We start from the raw sequence: 23,853 nt of genomic DNA, 5'->3' as shown, positions 1-23,853 counted from the left end.
AAACTTTATTGCACACAAACAAAACATACAAACATTTATTAACAGAACAAATGTTACAGTACATAATATTATTATTTACATATCGATCTGCTGAATTTGGAGATTAATTTAAGAATATAATCAAAGGTGTACGGTTGTCAACTGTGGTTGATACTTGATAGGGAAAAATCTTTAGATACCAATTTCTTTTTGTTCTATCCCCCTCGGCTGGATTGAAGAGAGACCTGTGCCATACCCCGGACACTCGCTACAAATGTACCGCCTAATGCGTAAGTGAGAGCGAGACACAGACCACGCTCTCACCCCCTTACTGTTTAGCGGCTTAGACAAGCTGTTTCAATCCAAGTAAAAAAAAAAATGCGGTCTCAATTTATACTGGGGGTGGTTTTTTTTAAGATTATGTGGTTTTCCGAGGACGAGGAAGATAATAAATGGTGCATTATCTGTATCCTATACAAACCTACCTACCTACCTTTACCCTTCATTTTTTTTCCTTTGTATCTTTGTGTTTGTTTGTTGTGTTACATGAGCCATGTCAGGGGCCTTTGGTGGCTCAATTATAACCCTGACACCAGGGTTGATGAGGTTGGTATTGTGAGGTAGAATACCAACCTCATCACCCACACGATAAGAAGAAGATTTGTATGCTATGCTAAGTGTCTAAGTCTTTGGAGCATAGTCTCTGGAGTTCATTCTCGAACATTATTATCACACTCACAATAATGTGCTGGATTCTTAATATTGTATTATAAAAGAGTAAAAAGACAATATTATGATGAAATTCGTTTATTTATAATGTCCACACATATACAGTTCAACCGTAAATAACGCTTCTGTGTTTATACTTTAAATAAAAATAAATTTACTGGATTTAGCAACTAAAAAAAGAAGTTTCGTAGGTCGTTCTAAAATAAATTACTACGCAAGAACAAAACTATAATTTAAAAACATTTCAAACGACCGTGAGCTAAACTTTTTTAACACTGAAAAGCAAAAAACGATATTTTGAAGTTGTATAAAGTAATTATTATAAAAAAGTTACAACGTAGCTTTAAAGTACGTTTTAACTTTTACATTCTTATCATAAATGCTTTGACATCGTAGGTATAATAATTAACACAGTTATCACAAAGATATTAAATACAAAATTAAATTAAAGTATCTAATACAGGTATTGTTATTTTATTATTTACCCACAAAAATGTATCAAATCATGGAAGTAGTGTCACAAATTTATTGATAGTACATAAGTAACAAAAGACAACTCATTCCTATAGTCTGCTAAGTATCGTACATCCTAGTGCGAAAAACACAAAACGGTTTCCGTGCCGCGACGCAAATCATATCGGTGCGTACGACCAATAACCGTACGCCGTTTATCTACCTAGATAAAATTCACTGCGTCTCTTGATCCAAATCCTCGACATAATTCCGAGGTAAGGGGGTTTAAAATGGCCACATCGAAGCAATTCATCTAAGAAAGCAATATTATCATTATTATTGCAATTTGACATTAGTATGAAGCGATTGATAAATGTGGAGGAAGCAAGAAAAGTGTGTCAGGATCGAAGTAAATGGAATTCTATAGTCTCTGCTTACCCCGGTGGGAAATAGGCGTGAGTTTATGTATGTACGTACATTTGCGCATATAAAAGCGCGCAATACAAACAAATGTCAAATAGTAATATTGCTTTCTTAGATGAATTGCTTCGATGCAGCCATTTTAACCCTCCTGGTCTGAAAGATGTATTCTCCTGACAGCAGTCAAATTATCATGGTGTTTATTGAACTATTCTAATATGAGATTAATTTTACTTATTATCATATACGTCACAAGCCAAAGTAAATTGAAAAAGAAAAACAATATTTTGTCTATGCCGCTTAACCCTTTCCTCACTTGTCAAACGTTATTTTGGCGACATTGCGATTTGTAGGTATTGGACATTTTGTGGAGTCATCATTATACTTAGGCCTTTACATCTTGATCAGATGATTTATACAGCGTTTCTGTGGCAAGGTCATGTATGACTGAAAAGTCCAATACGGGAGCGGCAATAGCGTCCGCACGACTGGCATTTGTTGGACATTTTGTGGAGTGGTAAATTAGATACTTTGTACATTGTGTGTCGGTAAAATACGCCACTAAGGAACTGCTATACAATACTGTAAATTTGATTGTTGTCGAAAACAAAATAGGATTGTTTATGGCTTTTACGAAACACTAACGGGATTCGGGAGTTCAGCCCTTCCAACATGCACAACGTGATAAAATGATCGATCTAGTCGATAAGTTTTGTCAAAATCGATAAGTTTGTCATTTTCCCTAACATGTGTGTCACCCTCGATAAAATTACCGTCACGGTAAACGTTTATCATGTCGAGAAAACAATGTAGCCATTTTGTAAAAAAAATATTTTGCATTTGGCAGCAAGCATACTTTTCGTTTTGAATTATTTACCTTTTTTCCCATTAAAACATAAAAAGTGACAGTATGGACATATTACGTAGACGTGGCAAAAGTCCACAGAATCTGATAAAAATATGGTGCCATGTTAGGCTTCGTCGACAATTTATCACGTTATCGTATTTTGACAGAACGACGTGACTTTTTCGGTTTGCCATGTTAGCACCTATCGACAAAACGACATATATCGTCAGAGTCAATAATGTGACCGTGACAAAATTTTATCACATTGCGCATGTGCGCTCTGCAGGAGACATAGTACCGGAGAGGTTAACACTTCCAACTCAAAATTATCGCCTTTCTAATCCCACAATCACATCCCTGTATAATCCTATTTGATCTTCAACATACCAAACTATTCACGAGCCGTTCATTTGGACGTGGATGGCGGCTATTCTGTTCCTTAGTTCCTCAACCAGCTTGTCCCTTGGTACCTCGTCCTCTTGTCTGGCGCTGATGTTCCTCACCTTGACGACTCCTCGTTTTAGTTCTGACTCGCCAAGGACCACGGCGAGGGGGATGCCGCTCTCTTCGCAGTGTTGAAGTTGTGTCAGCATTTTTGGATTCTTCTTGTAGGATTGCTCCGTCTGCAAATGGGCAGATGGAAGGTTATTGAGTGATACGAAACACACACCCTCTCTTCTCTCACACACATCACACAAACAAAAACCGAGGGGTTTTTGACACACAGAAAGACACCCACCTCACTCACACATTACACGTTAAACTTACTTTTATTTTTTTATTGTTAACTTAGAATATGATCCACCAACCCGCAGTTGAGCAGCGTGGAGTATGCTCCATACCCCCTCCAGTTGATTGAGGGGAGGCCTGTGCCCAGCCGTGGGACGTGTAAAGGCTGTTTATGTTTTTTTATATGTATAATATAATGTTGGCAGAAGGCAAGAAGGACACCACTGCTCTATTTTTCCCTAAAAAGTAGCATGGAGAATGCTACACCGACAAGAGCGTGGCTCTTAAATTAGTGATGATGATAATACATATGATGTGTACTCCAGACTATTTGTTACCACTAAGTACTTATGGATATGGAAGAGCGTTAGCTTTTGACACAGGTGTTTCAACTTACAAGGAGGTCAGCCCGAGGGGCGAGACGGACAGTCCTTGGACTACCTTTTACTCCTTAGTGGCTGACGATCATTTAAGAGAAAGTGAGACCCAGAGGGGGTGAGGTAGGTGCCCTATAAGAATTGGTGTGAGTCAGAGAGATACCATTCTTTCTACACATAGTTTTTTATTCTATGATTCGAACCTCGGGTATAAAAATCACTTTGTGAGACTGTCCTGGGTTTGCTGCTTATGACACTCACCTAATCGACAAAATAGCAATACCAACCTTAATCCCAGCGTCCCAGAGCTCAGCGCAGATCTTCATGCGCTCTTCGAGGAAGTTCTTCTGCGCGGACGCAACGTACACGTCGACGTCGGTAGTACGCACACGCAACTCTCCCACGGCCAATTTCGCTTCTAGAACGCTGAATATACGCTCTACACCCATGCTTACTCCTACACAGGGAACCTGGCAAAAATATATTTTTTAGTTTAGATATGAAATTAGAACTCGCGTTAAGGGGGTTGCACCAGCGAGGTATTTAGTTGATTCGCAATAGGTATACACTAGAATAAAGCCTGTCTAGAAATATAAAACACTATCAAGAAGAATAGGGTGTATTCTTTCTAGTTTGGTTAGGACATTGCGGGCTGATCACCCGATTGTCCGAAAGTAAAATGATCCATGCTTCGGAAGGCCGTTACGCCGTTGGTCCTTGTAATTACTTACTAATGTAGTAAGTAGCCATTACATGAGCCATGCAGCGGCCTTAGGCGTTGGGGTTTTTTTTAACACCGAAGCTAATCTGGGTAACTTTTAACCTTGACGACAATAATATCGATAAGCTTCTTGAGCCTCTTCTTTCTTATGGGTTGTAAAATAAGGTCAACGACCGATCGCGCCAGCCGGCCTTAACCAAGTTGCAAAGGATTAAGAAAACAACAGTGTAATTGAATAAAATGTATAGGATTGACATAAGCACACCCCGGAGACCTCATACAAAAAACCTTGTTTTATACAAACACTACACATTGACAGTATCGTACACGCACATCTGTGTGTGTGTGTGTGACGTCTGATGCCATACGATTGAAGACTAAATAAGACCGGGGGGGGGGAGGCTTCTGGTGGGAAGCAGAGAGTTGCCGTACTATCTATACTAATATTATAAAGCTGAAGAGTTTGTTTGTTTGTTTGTTTGTTTGAACGCGCTAATCTCCGAAACTACTGGTGCGATTTGAATAATTCTTTTTTTGTTGGATAGTCCATTTATCGAGGAAGGCTATAGGCTAAATAACATTACGCTATGACCAATAGGAGCAAAGACAGAGCGGTAAATGTGTTTTTACACAACGGGGAAAATTATTCATTTTTGAAGGCTTTCTTTGCGTGCGCTGCGAAAACGGTTCAAGATACACAAAAAATATGTATGAAAGAATTATTCCTCTATACATGATCTAAAAAAAAGTCCGCGACGGCATATGTCTATCTTTTAAGGTTTAGTCACAATGACCGTTTTTATGGTACCAAATTTGGTCGAAATAATTTGTTTAAGTTGTATCAACATAATAATATTAATCTTTATTCAAATATAAATATAAATATGTTGTTGGTTAAGAGTACTTCATCTATACTTATAATAAATCTGTAGAGAGGTCAATTCTGTACATTAAATATTTTTTCAAAATAACTATCAGGGGGTGATAAGTGGTCGATACTGATGCCAAAAATGCAATCAGTAAAATTTTTGTCTGTCTGTCTGTCTGTCTGTCTGTCTGTCTGTATGTTCCTTATAGAAACAAAAACTACTGGACGGATTTTAATGAAACTTGGTACAATTATTCTTCACACTCCTGGACAGGTCATAGTATACTTTTCATCACGCTACAATCAATAGGAGCAGAGTAGTGAAGGGAAATCCTTTTGTATGAAAAATCTAAACCACTCAAGTTAGACGTTTGAAATTTGGCATGCAGATACCTTAGGTACCGTAGAGGTGCACTAAGAAAGGACTTCCCGAAATTCCCACGAGAACGGGAATTAGCGGGAAAATCCTTTTGTATGAAAAATCTAAACCACTCAAGTTAGACGTTTGAAATTTGGCATGCAGGTACCTTAGATACCGTAGAGGTACACTAAGAAAGGAATTCCCGAAATTCCCACGGGACTGGAATTAGCGGGAAAATCCTTTTGTATGAAAAATCTAAACCACTCAAGTTAGACGTTTGAAATTTGGCATGCAGATACCTTAGGTACCGTAGAGGTGCACTAAGAAAGGAATTCCCGAAATTCCCACGAGAACGGGAATTAGCGGGAAAATCCTTTTGTATGAAAAATCTAAACCACTCAAGTTAGACGTTTGAAATTTGTCATGCAGGTACCTTAGGTACCGTAGAGGTGCATTAAGAAAGGAATTCCCGAAATTCCCACGAGAACGGGAATTAGCGGGAAAATCCTTTTGTATGAAAAATCTAAACCATTCAAATTAGATATTTGAAATTTGTTATGCAGGTACCTTAGATACTGTAGAGGCGTACTAAGAAAGGAATTTCCGAAATTCCCACGGGAACGGGAATTAGCGGGAAAATCCTTTTGTATGAAAAATCTAAACCACTCAAGTTAGACGTTTGAAATTTGTCATGCAGGTACCCTAGGTACCGTGGAGGTGCACTAAGAAAGGAATTCCCGAAATTCCCACGGGAACGGGAATTAACGGGAAAATCCTTTTGTATGAAAAATCTAAACCACTCAAGTTAGACGTTTGAAATTTGGCATGCAGGTACCCTAGGTACCGTGGAGGTGCACTAAGAAAGGAATTCCCGAAATTCCCACGGGAACGGGAATTAACGGGAAAATCCTTTTGTATGAAAAATCTAAACCACTCAAGTTAGACGTTTGAAATTTGGCATGCAGGATGCAGGTACTTTAGTAAACTTAAAGCTTAGTTGCAACAGGATATTACAAAATTCCCACGGGAATGGTAGTTAGCGGGAAAAAACATTTGTATGAAAAAATCAAATCTAAATAAAAGGAGAAACTGACTGACTCAGTGACTGACATATCAATGCATAGCCTGAACGGCTAAACGTAGGCATTTGAAATTTTGAAGGGACATAGCTTAGGTACCGTAGAGGTGCACTAAGAAAGGAATTCCCGGAATTCCCACGGGAACGGAAATTAGCGGGAAAATCCTTTTGTGTGAAAAATCTAAACCGCTTAAGTTAGACGCTTGAAATTTGGCATGCAGGTACCTTAGTTAACTGAAAGCTTAGTTGCAACAGAATATTGCAAAATTCCCACGGAAACGGCAGTTTGCGGGAAAAAAACATTTGTATGAAAAAATCGAAACCGCGTAAGATAGATGTTTTCAATTCAATTCAATTAAATTATTTATTGCATTCCATGTAGTACAATGGGGTGTTACATAGGCATAGGAACTAAAACATGGACCCTGTAGGGCACAGCAACGTTGAAGGGAAGAGAGGAAGTGTGTATTAAAATTAAAACTCAATGAACAATCAATTTAAAAAAAAATCAATTCAATCAATTGATTCAATCTAGCATGCATGCATACCTTAGTACATATAAAGTTTATTTTTGGCTGTATTTTGAAAAATGGGAGTTATTGGGAAAAAAATTGTATGAAAAAATCTAAACTGCATAAGTATGCACTCCCACACACACAAAGATCTCTCTCTTATATAAGACGCCACGCGGACGAAGTCGCGGGCAAAAGCTAGTATGTAATATTATTCCTTATTCTATGACATAGATGAGCGTATGCTCGCCTCAATGATAAAAACCTGGCGACAGTGTAATTAAAGAAAAGTATGTATAATCACAAGGCGCCAAAAGCCATATCTATCTAACTTCTAAAATCTTTGAAGAGTCATAAACATTTCAAATATTCATACGATGCATAATATTTATAAGTACACACCCCCCTTTCGGATGCTATCGATTATCATATTGGCGGTAGTTTAACAGCTACTGAATTCTTAATTCGACAATACGCCCACATATTGCGCCGGTTCTAAATTACATTTTCCTGACATACACTTATAATACCTGGCAAAGTACTTAGAAATAACCATTTGTACTTAGAAGTGTAAATAGGTACAAACATAAAATGACACCTATTTTCCACCGGTTTTCTCTTGCTTCACGCCAAACAAATAATAATAATAGAAATACTTAGTAATAATTTCGTGTAGGTACAATGGTTTTTTTTTTTTTTTGGACAGTTTTGTTTTAATGACAAAATTTTAGATCCATTACGGGAATTCAGACTTTAAAATATTTTAATAATGGGTCCATTATTGGACCACAGTCCGGTCCAATTATGAACCTAAACCATACAAGGACCACTGTCAAAATTTTTCATCAAAATAAGTTGAACCATTTTGAGTTTTTGCTAGACTAATAAGCGCGTATTTATTTTTTAATATTAATCGCTCTCCACACCCTTAGTCTTCTCTCGTGAGGGTTGAGAAGTGGATTACCAGCCTCATCAACCCTGGTGTCGGGGTTGCTAATGAGGCGCTAAAGGCCCCTGACATGACTCATGTAACAACTACTTACTTACATCAGTAAGTAGGAAAAAGTAGAGTAGAGAGAGAGTAGTAGTAGAGTGGTAGGGGTAATTGGGGAAGTAAAGTGTTTTATTATTATTATTAGGAACCGGGACGGCTTAACGTGCCAATAAAAAGTAAGTGTGAAAGTGTGTTAAGTGTGCGTGCATATTAAAAGATATATTTATAAATAATAGTATATTACAGTACCTGTTTATTCTTCGCGTCAAACATGCCAACAAGGTTATCGTATCGACCGCCGCCGGCAATGGAACCCACAGTTTGCAGTTCATTACCGATCTTAATGGGCTCTGGAAGGAAGCAACCATTCTCATATTACGCTAGAGGCAGGTATTAATTACTATACTATACACGCAACAGTCGCTACTACGAAGGTTAAAGAAACTTCTAGTTAACAGTACTTATACAGAGTAGCGACATCGTAACGAAAACTTTGAGGGATGACAGACCATGATTCTGAGTTGATATCAAGTGGAATTTCCCGTCGCAAAAGTATGGAACTGAAAACAATTTAAAAAATAAAAAAAAACATGAAGAAGGAATTTTATCAACTCAGAAACATGGTCTGAATCATCCCCCTCAGTATTCGGTACGGTGTCACTAACACCTACACTGTCACTCCATATAAAAATCTCCTCCTTAAAGTATGACCCAGAGGGGGTGAAGGCGTCGCCCGATACGAATTGGTACGGGGCGGAGTTACCGTTCTATACATAGTAATAGGATACGATATTGGATATCAAGACATTTCAGGAGCGGTCCGTCATTGGGTGACTGTTTAGTAGCTTACATTAGTTTTCCATGCTTTGGAAGACACGTAAAATCGTCGTTCCCGGCTAATGACACATGTGAATAGCCATCAAGCCAAGTCGCAGGCGGTTACATGGTTTGGAAACCTGTGAATAAGGTAGGCTACTTACTATAGCTAATTACAAGTAAACCAAATATATGCATACTTACGTGTTAAAACAGCTTCGTATATGACTCCGGTGTAGTAATCCAATCCTCTAGCTAAGCTCAAGTCAAAGAGAATTTTATCTTTAATACCAAAGAGTTCACAGTACTGGAGCAACAGTTTGATGCCGTCTAGGCCTTCGACGGCGGCTTTCGTCTTTGACAGCTTTTCGTCTTTCAATAATTTGTCTACCAGCTCCGTGCCTCCGTTCAGACGTACATATTCACCAATTCTATCCGCTGCGTCTGGGGTTATTCCTTTTTCATTGATCATCTCTGTCCTCACTTCGTCCCATGGTGACTGGGAATTACAAATAATAATAGAAAATTAATCTTCTTCTATCGTGTGGGTTGTGAGGTGGAGTACCAACCTCATCAACCCTGGTGTCAGGGTTACTATTAAGCCGCCAAAGGCCCCTGACATGGCTCATATAACGACTACTTACTTACATCAGTAAGAAGTAACCGGGACCAACGGCTTAACGTGCCTTCCGAAGCAAGGATCATCTTACTTTTTAGACGATCAGGTGATCAGCCTGTAATGTCCTAACCAAACTAGGGATCACAAAGTGATTTTTGTGATATGTCCCCACCGGGATTCGAACCCGGGACCTCCGGATCGTGAGCACAATGCTCTACCACTGGACCACGGAGGCCGTAATAGAAAGTTAATGATGCATACATACATAACAATTGTAGAGAATAATCATGTAAACGCCGTTTTGAAAAATCACATTCTGTTGTAATTTTCTTTAACCATTTTTTTTTTGTTGAAGTGAAACTAGCGTATCGGCTGCGTCGTTTTGTTAACAAAATTTCGAATATGATTTTTCAAAAAGTCTCTTCTGAGGTTTTCACTATAAGACGAGCTAGAAATTCTTAATGGAGCCACAAATAATCAGAAGACAAGTTACAGCTACTTTTGAAACGCAATCCTAAAGGCTCTTTAGGCCGCCGATTGTACTTCTCTTGTCACATTTGTAATTGTTTTTAGTGACGTGTTTATATGTGAAATAAAGCGTTTTTGTATTGTATTGCTATTTTACACGATCTCTCGGACCCGATGCGTCGCAAAGGTACCTATACTTCTTCTTAGTACATCCGGGGACGGGCCCGAGAAATCGTAATGTAATAGATCCTTCAGATGGATATGATAAACCCTATCGCACAGGTGATCAGCCATCACCCTAAAACCCTATCGTGTTAAAATGGACGCCCTCTGTCGGATTTCGCAACAAGTCCGGGAAGAAAACATCCGAACGCGTCCCTACTTTTATTCAATTCCAGTTTCATAGAAATAATTACGCAAAGGTTGAATATAGCTGGTTTTTAAATGACCGGTTTTAGATAGCAACCGAACAAAGAGACGAAGGTCAACCGCATAGCCGAGACAGAAAGTTGTTAAGAAATTCCATATTCAATTATGTAATAAACGGTCTGGTAGGTGTGTCTGTTACAAATCGAGATATTAAGGGGCGTGACACGTTCTTTTATTATGCTATGTTGTTGATAAACTGCTTGAAGCTAGGTAGCAACAAAAGTTATCTACGTAATCACTTCTTTAAGGTGATTCGTTTTCCATACAAAAGTTGATGCAGTGCTACAGGAAAACGGATAGAGGAATATTGTTATAAAACCGATAAATAGTAATATTTTGGTGTATTATTTTCGCAAACTAACAAAAATTTAGGGTCCGAATACGAGAAGTACCATATTTCAGACCCTCAATTTTGATCAATTCTACATTTGTAGTGGTGCAGATTACAGTGTATTTGCTGAGCGTGTAGAGGTGTCAATGTTAGTTTGTGTGCGTGATAGTTTTTTTTTTTTTTTTTCTAAAGGCTTTGACTACTTGACAAGTGTAATAGAATGTCAGTGACAATTTATAAAGAGATTTTGTATGAAGAGAATAAATATAAATAAAAAACTAAAAATACTACAATCTGAGAAAAGGAATATTGGAAAAATATTTTTGTAATAACGTATCTTATTTAAACATTTTTAAATAATGGGTAAATACCGTGTTTTAAAAGAGGACATATATTATAATAAAAAATCAATACATAAAATGAAATGGCTGTATGGGCATAGTCCCCTTTGCCTTACCCTTCGGGGAAAACCAAATCAAAAAAGAAGTTGTTGCATTTGTCGGCCTAAATAGTAGTCATTTATAATTAATTGTTTTTCCATCCAACATACAGATTTATTTATATTCTCTTTGCCGCGGACTTTTTGGTGGGACCGGGAACGGGAAGGTTGCTTTCTTCATTGAATAATCTAAATAATCAATACGAAGTGGTGTTTTGTGGTTAATGATCACATTAGTCGGAAAACATTCCCGATAGTATTATTAAATCGGAATATTCAATAAACAAAGTGTACCTATCTCTTTTCGCTTTGCGCCAACAAGCCGCTTACTTCGTTTGGGGTTCGAAGTAGGAGTCTGCTCCGAGGGTGGGGGCTTAGGTTTTATCATTTCATTAATCATCATCAAGAAAAAAAAAACACAAGACATGGCTGTATGTTCATAGTTCCCTTTGCCTTGCCCTTTGGGAAAAAAAATAAGATAAATTTTGAAATTCTTATGTATAATAAACAAACATCACAGAGAAAAGCGCGGGAAACTTCCGAAATTGGCGGTCGTGTTTTTTAGTGAAAATTTAATTTAATTGATTTCGTGTGGGTTCAGTGGAGTATTTCTGTATTATTTTATCTGTTAATTCATATTTATATATATTCTTCTAAAATACTTGCTGCTGTGTAGTGGTAAGTGAGTTTTTCTTTTTACTATGGGGGTTGATCCCCCCGACGACCCCGGTGGCGGCCGGGATCGTCATCGTGTCCCTCATGTAGGGATGGAAGTTATTGTTGACGATACTTCGTCAATGGATACGGAGGACGGGTGCTCCTCTCAAGTCAGAAAACGTGTAAGACCCTTGAGAAAGATTTGCAAACATTGCAACAAAAAGCGCAAAAGTAAAAATAGTAAAAACGTTTCGGGTGTAGACAAGTGCAATTGCAATTCTGACGAAGACAATTCTCTTTTATCAACAATACCTGATCCTCCACCTCCACCACCAACAGTCACAGTAACTAATCAGCAAACCCAGCAGCAACAGCAAGTTGGTAGGAAATATGTTTCTTCCGACCTAGCACCCTATGTGGTGCACATTCAAAAGGAGCAGTCTACTCCTGACGATCCTGTTTCACTGCATCCCATTCAGTTTGGCAGCGTTCTAAAGAAAAATATGATTAAAAACATAGTGAACGGTAGCTTGAAACGGATCGGCAGAAATAGACTATCCATGGCCTTTTCCACATATTCTGATGCTAACGCTTTTATTGAAAATCCTTGCCTTGCCAGCCATAGTTTGAGAGCTTTCATTCCAACCTTTATTATCACACGGATGGGTGTTGTCAGGGGTGTCCCTGCTGACTGGCCTGAGGATGAGATTTTGGATAATGTGAGTGTCCCCATTGGATGTGGGAAAGTTCTTAAAGCTAGGAGAATTAAAAGTAAAAAAATTATAAATGGGTCTCCAGAATTTACTAACACTGAAACAGTTGTTTTAACTTTCGATGGACAAGTACTACCAAAACGTGTGTTTATGTGCTATACTCCATTGACTGTCGACTTGTACATTTATCCAACCATTCAATGTTACAGCTGCTGCCGTTTTGGTCATACAAAGGCTCAATGCCGCTCCAAGCCTCGCTGTTATAAATGTGGGCAAGGTCACACTGCCGAATCTTGTTCAGTAGAACAAGAGGATGGATCATGCTGTCTTTGTTCTGGTTATCATTTTGCCACTAGTAAGGCTTGTCCTGAATTTTCCCGACAAAAAAATATCAAAGTGTCAATGGCTCAAAACTGCATCTCATATTTAGAGGCTTCCAAATTACACCCCGTTGTCTCCAAATCTTTTGCTGACGTTCTTAGAACTTCGCAACATAAACAATCTCAAGATGAGGCTGCTAACCCAGCAGCTCGATTGTCCCCATCTTCCAGCTCATATAAAAAAACAGTTTTCCTTAAGCCTCGTGCTCCTCCTACGCCTTCGGCTGGGTATGACCGGGCTGCACATGCATCTCTAATAAAAGATTATGATATACCTCTATCTTCACCAAATGGTTCTGCTCTGAAAAATGATAACTCAGAAAATGATAAATCAAACCAACCCATAGCGAAATTAATTTTGTCTCTTATTGAGCTTTTGTTTAAATCCAGTTTAATTCCCACCAATTCTATACCGTCCCACGTTGCCCAACTAATTGAAAACACTGTGTCTATCAATCCCAATAATGGATCAGGTACTCCTACAGTGGAATTGTAGAAGTGCTGCTGATAAAAAACCTGAAATAATATTTTTAATTAATAAATATAATCCTTCAATAGTCTGTCTCTCAGAGACATGGCTTTTGCCTGAATATTCTTTTAGAATATCAGGTTTTAATATTCTTAGGAAGGACAGAGCTAGTGATGCGCATGGTGGTGTTGCCATCCTTATCAATAGTTCTGTTCCTTACAAACAAATATCTCTTCCTCCTGTAAATAATGGTGTTGAAGCCATTGCTATCTCTGTAAATAATGTGTGTATAGTTTCTGTATATATTGCTCATCCTACTTTAGCTTTGTATAGTGATCTCACTAATATATTTAAATGTATACCAAGCCCTTTTTTAGTACTAGGTGATTTTAATGGCCAGCACCCGGCATGGGGAGGTTCATCTAGACATATTTTTTATGGAGAAGAAATGTTGCGAATTTTAAATTCTCTCAATCTCTGTATTTTAAATGATGGTACTCCTACTCGGCGTACTGGCCCTGACGAGGGCCCTAGTGCTCCAGATCTCTCTATATGCACGCCTAATCTTGCTTCTATTCTTTCGTGGTCAGTTCACCCTTCTACTTGTGGAAGTGACCATCATCCCATAACTATTAAGTTTCCTTCGTTACATCCAATGATAGCTCCGAAACCTACTCCCCGTATGAAATATAGATTACCTAGTGATTGGTCTGCATTTAGTCAGCAAGTTGACAGTAAAGTTTCAAACCTCCCTTCTGTCTGTATGGGTAATGAGATGGCTTGCTCTGAGGCTCTTGTCAAAGTCATGATTGAGGTTGCAGATGCTTTATTCCCAATTAAAGTGGGCGGCTCCAGAAAAATCCCCTGTCCACCTTGGTGGGACAACGAGTGCACAGAGGCTATAAAAAGAAGGAGGGAAGCAGAAAGGGTTTATTCCTGTTTAATGACATCTGTGAACTATGAGCTTTACTGTCAAGTGGCACGGGACACTCGTAAATTTTTGAAAAAGAAGAAGTTTGAGGGATGGAGAAGATTCTGTAATAATATTTGTCCAGATGTTAATGTTTCTGTTGTTTGGCAAAGCGTTAGGAGATTCAGGATGGGTGTTAATCCATCATCTAGAGGCTCTCTATCTTCAGAGCTAGCTGAACAATTCCTAGATAATCTAGCTCCTTCTTCAGTTCCCGAGTTACAAATTCAGTGCTTGCCAACTTCAATTTCTAATAATTTATCAGGATTAAATTCACCTTTTTCCATGTCTGAAATTAAAGGCATTTTAACAAGTTTAATTGACACGTCACCCGGTCAAGACGGTATACCCTATTCCTTTTTCTGTAACAGCAGTGATAAAACTTTAAATTACTTCTTAAATATTATAAATTCTATTATGTTGTCTGGCAACATTCCTCTCTCATGGAGGTCCCAGTTAGTAATACCTATCTTAAAACCAAAGAAACCTCCTTCTGACGCTTCTTCTTACCGACCTGTTGTTTTATCTTCTGTACTGGCCAAATTGGCAGAACATTTAGTCAAAAATAGGCTAGAATGGTATTTAGAAAGCAATAGATTGCTCTCTGAAAGTCAGTTCGGCTTCAGAAAGGGCAGAAGTACTTCTGATAGTTTGAGTCTGTTTATGACTGACATTAGACTGGCATTTTCAAAAAATGAATCCATCCTCTCTGCTTTTTTAGACATTAAAGGTGCCTATGATAATGTTGTTATTTCTATTCTTCATAAGAAATTAAAATCATTAAATGTTCCGGAAATGCTCACTTCATTTATTATTAGAATGCTGTCAGAGAGATCTATAAGTGTTACACTAGATGGGTCCCAGATATCTAGAGTTGTTTGGCAGGGCTTACCTCAAGGCTCAGTGCTGAGCCCTTTACTATATAATGTATATACTTATGATTTAGAGGATTCCTTAAGTAACTCAGTTAATATTTTACAGTATGCAGATGATCTTTTATTGTATTGTTCAGGTAAATCTGTTTCTAATTTATGTAACACACTTACAACATCTCTTGGTATATTGAAGGGTTGGCTGAATGATAATGGCTTAGAATTATCCGTTTCCAAAAGCAATGTAGTGCTTTTTTCTCGTATGAGATCTCCCCCTGAAATTAATGTTTTTTATGATAATATCCCCATGCCTGTAAGTTTACAATGTAAATTTTTAGGAGTTATACTGGATTCCAAACTTACTGGTATCCCACATTGCAATTATATTGAGGCTAAATGTGAACGGAATCTTAATATTATTAAATGCCTCAGAGGTGTATGGTGGGGCGCTCATCCTACTTCTCTGAGAATCATTTATAATGCACTAATCAGGAGTGTGATTGATTATGGATCTTTTTTGCTGGAACCATGTAGTGCTGCTGCTTTAAATAAACTAGATAAAATACAATCGGTAGCTTTAAGGATTGTTCTGGGCGCAATGAAGACTAGCCCTATTAATGCAATGCAAGTCGAGTGTGTTGAACCCCCTTTACAACTGAGGCGGCAGTTTCTTTCAGATAGTTATTTATACCGTTGTTTACAACTAGGTGACCACCCACTTTTAACCAAGCTAAAAATCCTCTCTGAAGAAGTCAACTCCTCAAGTTACTGGACTCATAAATGCACTCCTTGTTTAATTAATAGTTATCAAAAATTACTGTCAATTGATACGCCAATTCATAACTCAATATGTTTCCCTCTTTACACCTCAAACTATGAAGCCCTTGTTTATAAACCTGATGTTCGTTTAAACTTGGGTATAACTAAACAAACTTTTGAGGCATCCAATGTTTTCAATTTCGTTCTAGACACGGAATTTGACAATAGCACTGACAGTTGGCATCATGTTTTTAGTGATGCGTCCAAACGATCCACAGATAATAAAGTAGGTGTTGGCATATATCACTCACAATACGATATAGTTCAAAAGATTAAATTACCTCCTGAGAGTTCTGTTTTTACTGGTGAAGTTTTTGGTCTGTATAAAGCGGTTGAGTATGTACTTTTAGCAAAACTTAGGAAAACTATAATCTTTTCAGACTCAATGAGCGCTCTACAATCTCTATCTAAATTTTTATTTAAAACAAAACTTATTAGTCCATTGATAATAGAAACCAGAAACATGATTGTTCAGTGTGCTGCAAAGGGATTTTCGATTATTTTTGCCTGGATTCCGGGACATAGGGGTATCCGTGGAAACGAACAGGCTGATAGGCTTGCTAATGACGCCATTGATTGTGGAGATATGGCTTACTATAAAATCTACCCTCATGACCTTCTTGCTCTACCCAGAGTGTATCTACGTGATTCGTGGAGGGAAGTGTGGTCTGTCAGTTCTCAAACAAAAGGAAAATATTTCGCATCTATCCAACGTGAAATTCCTGCAAAACCCTGGTTCTCGCGGTTGCTGTTGGGCAAGACGGCATCGTGCATCCTGACTCGTATGAGATTAGGTCACGTTTGTACGTCTGCTCATCTAGCTAAATTTCATATAGTGGACAGTGCTTTATGTGAGTGTGGTGAGGTGGAGGATGTGGATCACATCTTCCTGAATTGTCCTAAATATGATAATGCTCAACTTTTTCAGGGACTTACACATTTACACATTCCTTTTCCTACTTCTATCCAGATCCTTTTATCTTCAAATAATCCTTCAGTCTATCGTTTATTAAGTATGTTTATTAATACTAATGATATTAAAATTTAACTTCCTCTTTTTATTATTATTTTATTATTATTCCTCTCCTGATCCTCACCTTTTCCAAATTCCGTTCCTATCCGGTATATTTTATTATTGAAAAGTTTCCTCGTTTTTAACGACTGCACAGTAACAACATGAAAAGATAATTATTATTGAAGACTAACTCACGATTTATCACTCAAGATTTGTCATTGGCGCATCGCTAGCCGCGGAAGCCAGAAGAAAAAAAAAAAAAAAAAAAACATCACAGACATCATGACAGATCTAAAACTAAATAAAATCTTTTTTCTATTTGACTTATTTATGAATTTTAATCAAGAAAACGTGATAATAAGTTCGACAGCAACCAGTTCAAGTCCCCGAAACAGCCCATTTCAGGCCGCGTATATATGGAAATACTACTTCAATACGTCCCAGCCTCGTCTTTTTTTAACGTCCTCGTTATAAAAAGACGTCCTAACCTGAACTAACTAACCTAACAATAAACACCACGCGTAAATATATGTCCAGAAATGCGCTGTGAGTCGTCTGGACTGGGCGCGAAAACAACATAGAATTCGATTAGGTGCTAAGTGTCCCGCATGCTATCACCAGCTGTCACTGACATACGTATGAAGTCCCGCGGATTTTATTGGAACTAAATGACAAGTCATAATAATTATATGCGGATACTGCGACATCAGCGCCGTGCTTGCGGGACGTCCTGAAGCGCTATTACATCTTTCAAACGCGATGCGACAAAGTTTGAACCTACGCAATTTAGGAAAAATCTACCTTATTATTACTGTACTGTGATCGTTATTTGTAAAATCATACAATACATATACACAATTCTTTATACACAATATAATTATTATGACATATTGTGGACTTTTCGGTATACCTACAAAAAAGGAACAATTCAACCATACGTTGTTTTGTTATATCTCAATGGGCTCAGGCAGCGTTTTCGCCGAAAGCTCCAAGTCGGCTATATTTGTAACGATAATTATGTTTGACATTCATCATCATTTTTGAACCATTTTATACAAAAAAAATACTTGTATAAATTATAAACCCTAAAGCACGCCCATGAATCACTCTACTCATTGGTGAAAACCGTATGAAAATCCGTTCAGTAGTTTTTTAGTTAGCCGCATGTTCACTGATGCGATTAATGCCTGTTAGAATTTTACAAAATAAAAAATACGGAAATTACGGAAGGTACTTAAGTGCAAAGTAAATTATTGTATACTTAATTATAATATTATTGGTAAAAGTGATACTTTTTGAAAATTCCGTAACAAATAGACGGGTTCGCCAAATTCAATTGTAAAAAAAAATACAAAAAGTAAAAACAATTAAAACATGCAGTTGGGTTTGAACCGTGAACCTTAAGAATGGCGGCGACTGCTTTACAAAATGCGCCATTTAGAAGTTAGAAGTAGACTTCAAATTATGCATCTCTTTTAATAGCTAACCTAGTTCGCATGTGTGTGTGACAGCTTCGTGTTTGTACACAAATTGAAATGACACCAACTTTTGATGCAATGTTTCAATATGATATCTTCAGTAAATACTTCAAAATTGTAGCTTAACTTAAAGATAATGTATGTAAGATTTCGCCACCTAACATTTCACTGGGTCAGAACTCAACACTAAACGAATAAATGGAAAAAAATACGAAAACTGCAGAAGTAACGCCATCTACTGACGCAGCGTTACCTAGCTGACTGAAACACATCACCTTAATACTTCGTAAACATTTCTTTCTAGGTCATATCATAAGTGTATATAAGGTCAAAAATATAATGAGCTCCTCTAGTCAGGTGAAAAAATTGCGAATGCGTAGTAATCTTTTCAGGGTTATAAAATCAATCCTCAAGGTTCAAGATCATTAAGATATTCAAAAATGTTTCTAATCAAGGTTATTCGCGAGACCAAAAACCGGTTCCAAAATTGTAAATTGTTTTTACATTGATTGAAAAGTGACCTTTACCCACGATGCAAAACGAGGGGTTTTTGGTTAACCACAAACACACGCTGCGTTGTTAGTTGTGTTGCGTTACACCCACACCGTTATGATCAACGAAAGATCGCGAACTGTCTCTCTTCATATTCACTCATTTCTATTTACATACCCCAAAGTAAATGAAAATTATGAGTCGCCAGGCCATCCGGCCTTGGGCCGTTAGTAGGCTAGATAACAATCTAGCCAAATGACATACTGTTTCGGAAACGTCGAACCAATTTATTTTAAGGAGTTTATATGAGAATACACAGTGACGTCAATAATAAACGCGGTCAAACGTCATACAATTCGTAAGTCAAAACGAAAAATGAGGTTGATATTTGATCATCTTAGACGAGCATTATGATTTCTGCATTAGCGTTGTATACTCCGGTCATTCCTGTTGAAGTTTATGGCGTAGAAGATCAAAAATGTTAAATAATCACCTTATCCAACTTGTCAACAGTAGAACACGTAGATCTGAACTTGTCTGCTGGCACGCCGCAAGCCTCAAACATGCCGTCGAGCAGTCTCCGGTGGTTGACCTTCAGCACATACGGGCCAATGTCGAGGGCGTCTAGTATCTCCGTAACGACTTTCAGACATTCCGCGTCTGGCACCATCGGGTCGTACTGGCCGGCGATGTCGAAATCCTGGAATTTTGAGATTGTTTCTTTTAGTCAGCGTAAAAGATATCAGAGTCAAAGACATAAAGAAAGATAAAGTATGTTTTCTTCTTCTCCTGTAACGTTAGACCACGTGTATGTTTGTATATTGTATGTGTTATTACTATTTGTTAGTGATTTACACGCCTATCTGCCCTCTCTTAGTTTATAAGTCTATCTCATTCCTGGTCTGCTGGAAGAGATCTCTACTATAAATAAGCTGAACTGTTTGTCTGTCTTGTGTTAGTCTAATTGTTTTATATCCTGTTATGTGTACAATAATAAACTATTAAATAAAAATAAGTAAAACCATGCTCTTGTCAGTGTTACTACACTGATAAGACGTATACCGGATGTAAGTAGTTACAAGAAAATATAGTCCGCAAACGACTGAATTCGATGTAACTTTTCGATAATAGGTATACTACAAGGAAACCAATAGTTACATGCCTGTAAACTTTAACAGCTAGCAGTACTTGAAGTACAAATGATTCAATTAAATAACAACATAATAGTTTGCTGTAATTTCTAATAGCTTTTCCATTTTATGTACCCTGTATTAAATACATCCAAGACAATTACAGTAAATAAATAGTTGGTTGGTTGGTTGGGTTGATGGGGTTGGTAATCCACCTCACAACCCACACAATAGAAGAATAAGAAGAGTAAATAAATATAAAAAAAAATACAATTTGTCAAATAATCAGAAACATATTATGTAACTTCGTCACATCCAATAAGACGCTTAAGTGCTCTGAGTCTGACCTGGTCCAAACGAATCTATTACACTAGCGGCATTGCCGTGTTGTACAGCCACTGATAGGCGTTGGACCAGGTAAGACCCAGACCTAGGGTCACCCCCTCTGATTTTGAGCCTCCGGCCGATCTCCCTGATCAATTCCCTCGCCTCACTACCCCAAGGACCTGCAGCCTCAAAAGCCCGAGCACAAACACGCATATATTCATAGGAATTAATTTTGCTCTACCACAAATCATTTCAATTGCATTGAATCTATGTTAAAACCAGTCAAAATCTATTATTAGTTATTCATAATAATATGAAAAACTTTACATAATTTCGGAAATTAATCATAACACTTACGCATTGATAAAACTCCCGATAGCGACCTCTCGTCATCGCAGGGTTATCTCTGCGGTACACTTTGGCAATATGGTACCGTTTCAGTGTGTTAATCTTGTTCATTGCCAAGTACCGTGCCAAGGGTACGGTCAGGTCATAACGAAGGGAGAGGATCTCACCACCCTGATCTTTCAAATCGTAAATCAACTTTGAGTCTTCACCATATTTACCAGTTAGGACTTCCTGCAATTTAGAAGAAATGATTTAAAGGGAATGTTTATAACCAACTGGATTCAATAATGCTTTTACAATATTTTGCATGACTTATTGTGTGCAATTTAATAATGGAAATAATGAATAAACATATTTTATAATTGTGTTATTAGCATTAAGTTATTCATGCTCATTGCTCAATCCGACAACTTCATAGTCAGTATTACGGAATGCTGAGTATGATTCCATTCCATACTGATTCCATGATTCCATGCTGAGTATGGATAACAAAAAAAAGTTAATGTTAATTAACAATTTTTTTTATTATTGATAAAATACTACTTGATATTCCCAAATATAGAAATATATTAAAAAGGTATATAAAGATTTTTTATAAATATCAAGTATAACCAGTTAAGTGTTGCATGAACTTAATATAAGTGATGTACCTTAAAAAGACCATACCTTCAGTTCAAAGACTGGTGTATCAATGCACTCAGCACCGTGTCTCTTGAAAACAGTGATGATCTTCTGTAGTACATTGTTTCTAATGGTCATCTGTTGTGGATTGTAGTCTCGGGTTCCTTTAGGGGTTTTGAGTGTGAACTTCTGTGGGGCGGCATCTTCTGGGCTCAGTTGTGCCTTCAATGCTAACAACTTTGCTACCTCTTCTTGAATCTAAAAGTTTATGAATAGAATAATGATCAGATTGCATAGTGTAGATTATTACATGTGCAAATTTACGTTTTGCAAGTTATAGATTGGACCAGATAGGCAAAATAGTGCTTATATTGTGTATACAATAAGTGTTGGTAATTTTCAGTTCAGATTATAATCTGTTATAGCATAAGATATTGAAGCTGAAGATTATTATTATTTATTGCCAACACCATGTATACTACAATATACATGCAGTACTCAAAACAAAAGATATACTACAGCATTCAGAAGAATGAGTGGTCATAGCTTAGCTAATTATGAGTAGCTGTTCTAGCTTGAGCATACACTCTACCTGACACTTTGCTCATAACAAATTTGCTCATAGTAAAAAGAAAAAGAAACAAAGACACAGATTGCAGATTAAGCCAGGAAAAATCTGACTTTCACATTAAATAAATAAAACTCAATACTTAAACCGCAAATTCTAATAAGTGGGTATTTAGCCAGTTAGTCTAAGTAAGTATATAATTCTCTATAATTATAAAGCATTTAGCAGCTTTCCAATACCTTGCAGCAAGATGTTGTTGAAATACTTTTTGTGAAACCGTTGAGAACCAGCTTGTGTAACCGTAGCATTTTAGCATGGTTTTTTATAAACCTCAGCGCTTGGTAAGACATGCTTGACTAATTTTCTAATTAAAGTATCTGACTAAATCTGTACCAATACAGTTCCTCGTCACCACTGCTTAAGATTTAAAAGTACCGGAAACAAAAAACAAAATCTATAAGAATATATAGGTATATTTTTTTAATTTAGAAATAAGAGGAACTTTAGAAGTTTATAAGAACATACAATAGAACATTTTATAAAACTTCTAAGATGTATGATGACGAGGTAACCATATGTGGAGGTTCATAACTTATTTCTTATTCCAAGGAGGGGTGTACCGAAGGAAGAAGTGCAACACAGTGTAAACCAACTCACTCTATCATGCCACATTATTTACATGAAGCTTTAGTCTACTAGAACATTCATTCACAAACCTGACCTGTTCACTGAGAGGTTTACTGTTGCTTTTGGATGTCCGTAATATATTGGGAGGAGGAGTTACCGGAAATAATGAAATTTCCCATTCACTGAAACTCCGCATATGGTACCACCACCTCTTGATGTGCTTATATTTTTGAAAATCTATATTGTCTAACTGTTTACTCAGTTCTATATCGGATTTGCTAGGCGTATAACCACAGATGTAGCTATATTGAGACAAATATCTATCAATTTCTCCAAGATCGTAATTTAATGACCCTTCCTACAAAACAAATAATGGTTAGTGGGATTATGATGCAATATCTAACACAATGGCCAAAGTTACAATAATGACATAAAGTTAACTAAGTTTATCTGATTTATATAAAAGTAATGGACGTACAAAATTGTGAATACGTGGTCTTTCGAAACGAAATAAAACCACAAAAACATGACTGACAGACATAATTATAACCTTATCGGCAACATGTCATCTCTATTTCCTAATGAATTATGCATTCTAAAACTAACCTTTTCAGGCGATTCCTTAGCAGATTTTAACTTCCGAACAAGATCACCCTGTTCCTTAATTTTTTGCAGTATAACATCTTGAGAATCAGCCATATTTCTAATAGAATCTAACTACACTTAGAACACTATAAAGCACAAAACGCGCGTCCGCTCAAGGCTGCAAATACTAGTAAAAGTAAAGTGCACGAAGTAAAATAATTGCGCTAGCCTTTCGATTCCATACTTTCATTTTCGCAACGAGAGCAAGACGTGAAGTAAAACGTTAGGGATGTGAAAAAATAATCGATTTTTATAATAATCGATTATTTCAAAAAAATAATCGATTTTTATTAATCGATTTATGGATCACTAATAATCGATTTTTGAAAAATCGATTTTTTTTTAGCAATTTCTTAACATACTTTCGATTTTTTAAGAGTACCTATTTAAGGTAACTGGTAACACAGTCTGAACTGAAGAATATCTGTGTGATGGCCGTTGGCGACGGCTGTGTGAAATAGCGCCATCTAGTATGTAGCGAGAAAATTATCAAGTCAGTCGGTGTGATGGCCACTGGCGACGGCTGCGTGAAATAGCGCCATCTAGTATCTA

General features: G+C 37.3%; 2 protein-coding genes across 11 annotated transcripts; both read right to left on the bottom strand.

The window, feature by feature from the left end:
- Window positions 1-770: 770 nt before the first annotated feature.
- Window positions 771-23,519, bottom strand: LOC126366046 (histidine--tRNA ligase, cytoplasmic). 4 transcript variants are annotated; one of them, XM_050008944.1, is made up of 9 exons: window positions 23,263-23,519; window positions 22,751-23,014; window positions 21,507-21,719; window positions 20,850-21,071; window positions 19,529-19,735; window positions 9,089-9,383; window positions 8,318-8,418; window positions 3,822-4,004; window positions 771-3,051 (listed from the first exon to the last, which is right to left on the bottom strand). In XM_050008944.1, exons 1-9 carry the CDS (start codon window positions 23,353-23,355, stop codon window positions 2,824-2,826), a joined length of 1,806 nt encoding a protein of 601 aa, XP_049864901.1. In that variant the 5' UTR covers window positions 23,356-23,519; the 3' UTR covers window positions 771-2,823. The 4 variants fall into 4 exon arrangements, with proteins under 4 accessions (XP_049864901.1, XP_049864903.1, XP_049864902.1 ...); XM_050008946.1 differs by lacking the exon at window positions 22,751-23,014 and adding an exon at window positions 22,269-22,446; XM_050008945.1 differs by lacking the exon at window positions 22,751-23,014 and adding an exon at window positions 22,269-22,443.
- Window positions 11,670-17,333, bottom strand: LOC126366094 (uncharacterized). 7 transcript variants are annotated; one of them, XM_050009028.1, is made up of 5 exons: window positions 15,595-17,333; window positions 15,406-15,506; window positions 14,637-14,648; window positions 13,323-13,436; window positions 11,670-13,221 (listed from the first exon to the last, which is right to left on the bottom strand). In XM_050009028.1, the coding sequence occupies exons 1-5, from the start codon at window positions 15,683-15,685 to the stop codon at window positions 13,204-13,206; spliced, it is 336 nt and encodes a 111-aa protein (XP_049864985.1). In that variant the 5' UTR covers window positions 15,686-17,333; the 3' UTR covers window positions 11,670-13,203. The 7 variants fall into 7 exon arrangements, 2 of the variants coding, with proteins under 2 accessions (XP_049864985.1, XP_049864983.1); XR_007566306.1 differs by lacking the exon at window positions 14,637-14,648; XM_050009026.1 differs by having other exon boundaries at window positions 11,673-13,436; window positions 15,595-17,329.
- Window positions 23,520-23,853: the final 334 nt, after the last annotated feature.

The sequence above is a fragment of the Pectinophora gossypiella genome, chromosome 4 (genome assembly GCF_024362695.1).
Source record: "Pectinophora gossypiella chromosome 4, ilPecGoss1.1, whole genome shotgun sequence".
In the NCBI taxonomy this organism is placed as follows: domain Eukaryota; kingdom Metazoa; phylum Arthropoda; class Insecta; order Lepidoptera; family Gelechiidae; genus Pectinophora; species Pectinophora gossypiella.
Note: the sequence above shows the minus strand (reverse complement) of the source record. Positions and strands in the feature narration are given on the sequence as shown.

Coding starts and splice junctions, on each gene's coding strand:
- LOC126366046 (XM_050008944.1), bottom strand. CDS start 23,355: ATGGCTGATTCTCAAGATGTTATACTGCAAAAAATTAAGGAACAGGGT. Junction 8,419..9,088: donor ATACGAAGCTGTTTTAACAC/GTAAGTATGCAT, acceptor GCTTCCTTCCAG/AGCCCATTAAGATCGGTAAT. Junction 3,052..3,821: donor TCTGGGACGCTGGGATTAAG/GTTGGTATTGCT, acceptor GCCCATTTGCAG/ACGGAGCAATCCTACAAGAA.
- LOC126366094 (XM_050009026.1), bottom strand. CDS start 15,685: ATGAGCGCCCCACCATACACCTCTGAGGCATTTAATAATATTAAGATT. Junction 15,507..15,594: donor AATTGCAATGTGGGATACCA/GTAAGTTTGGAA, acceptor CATTAATTTCAG/GGGGAGATCTCATACGAGAA.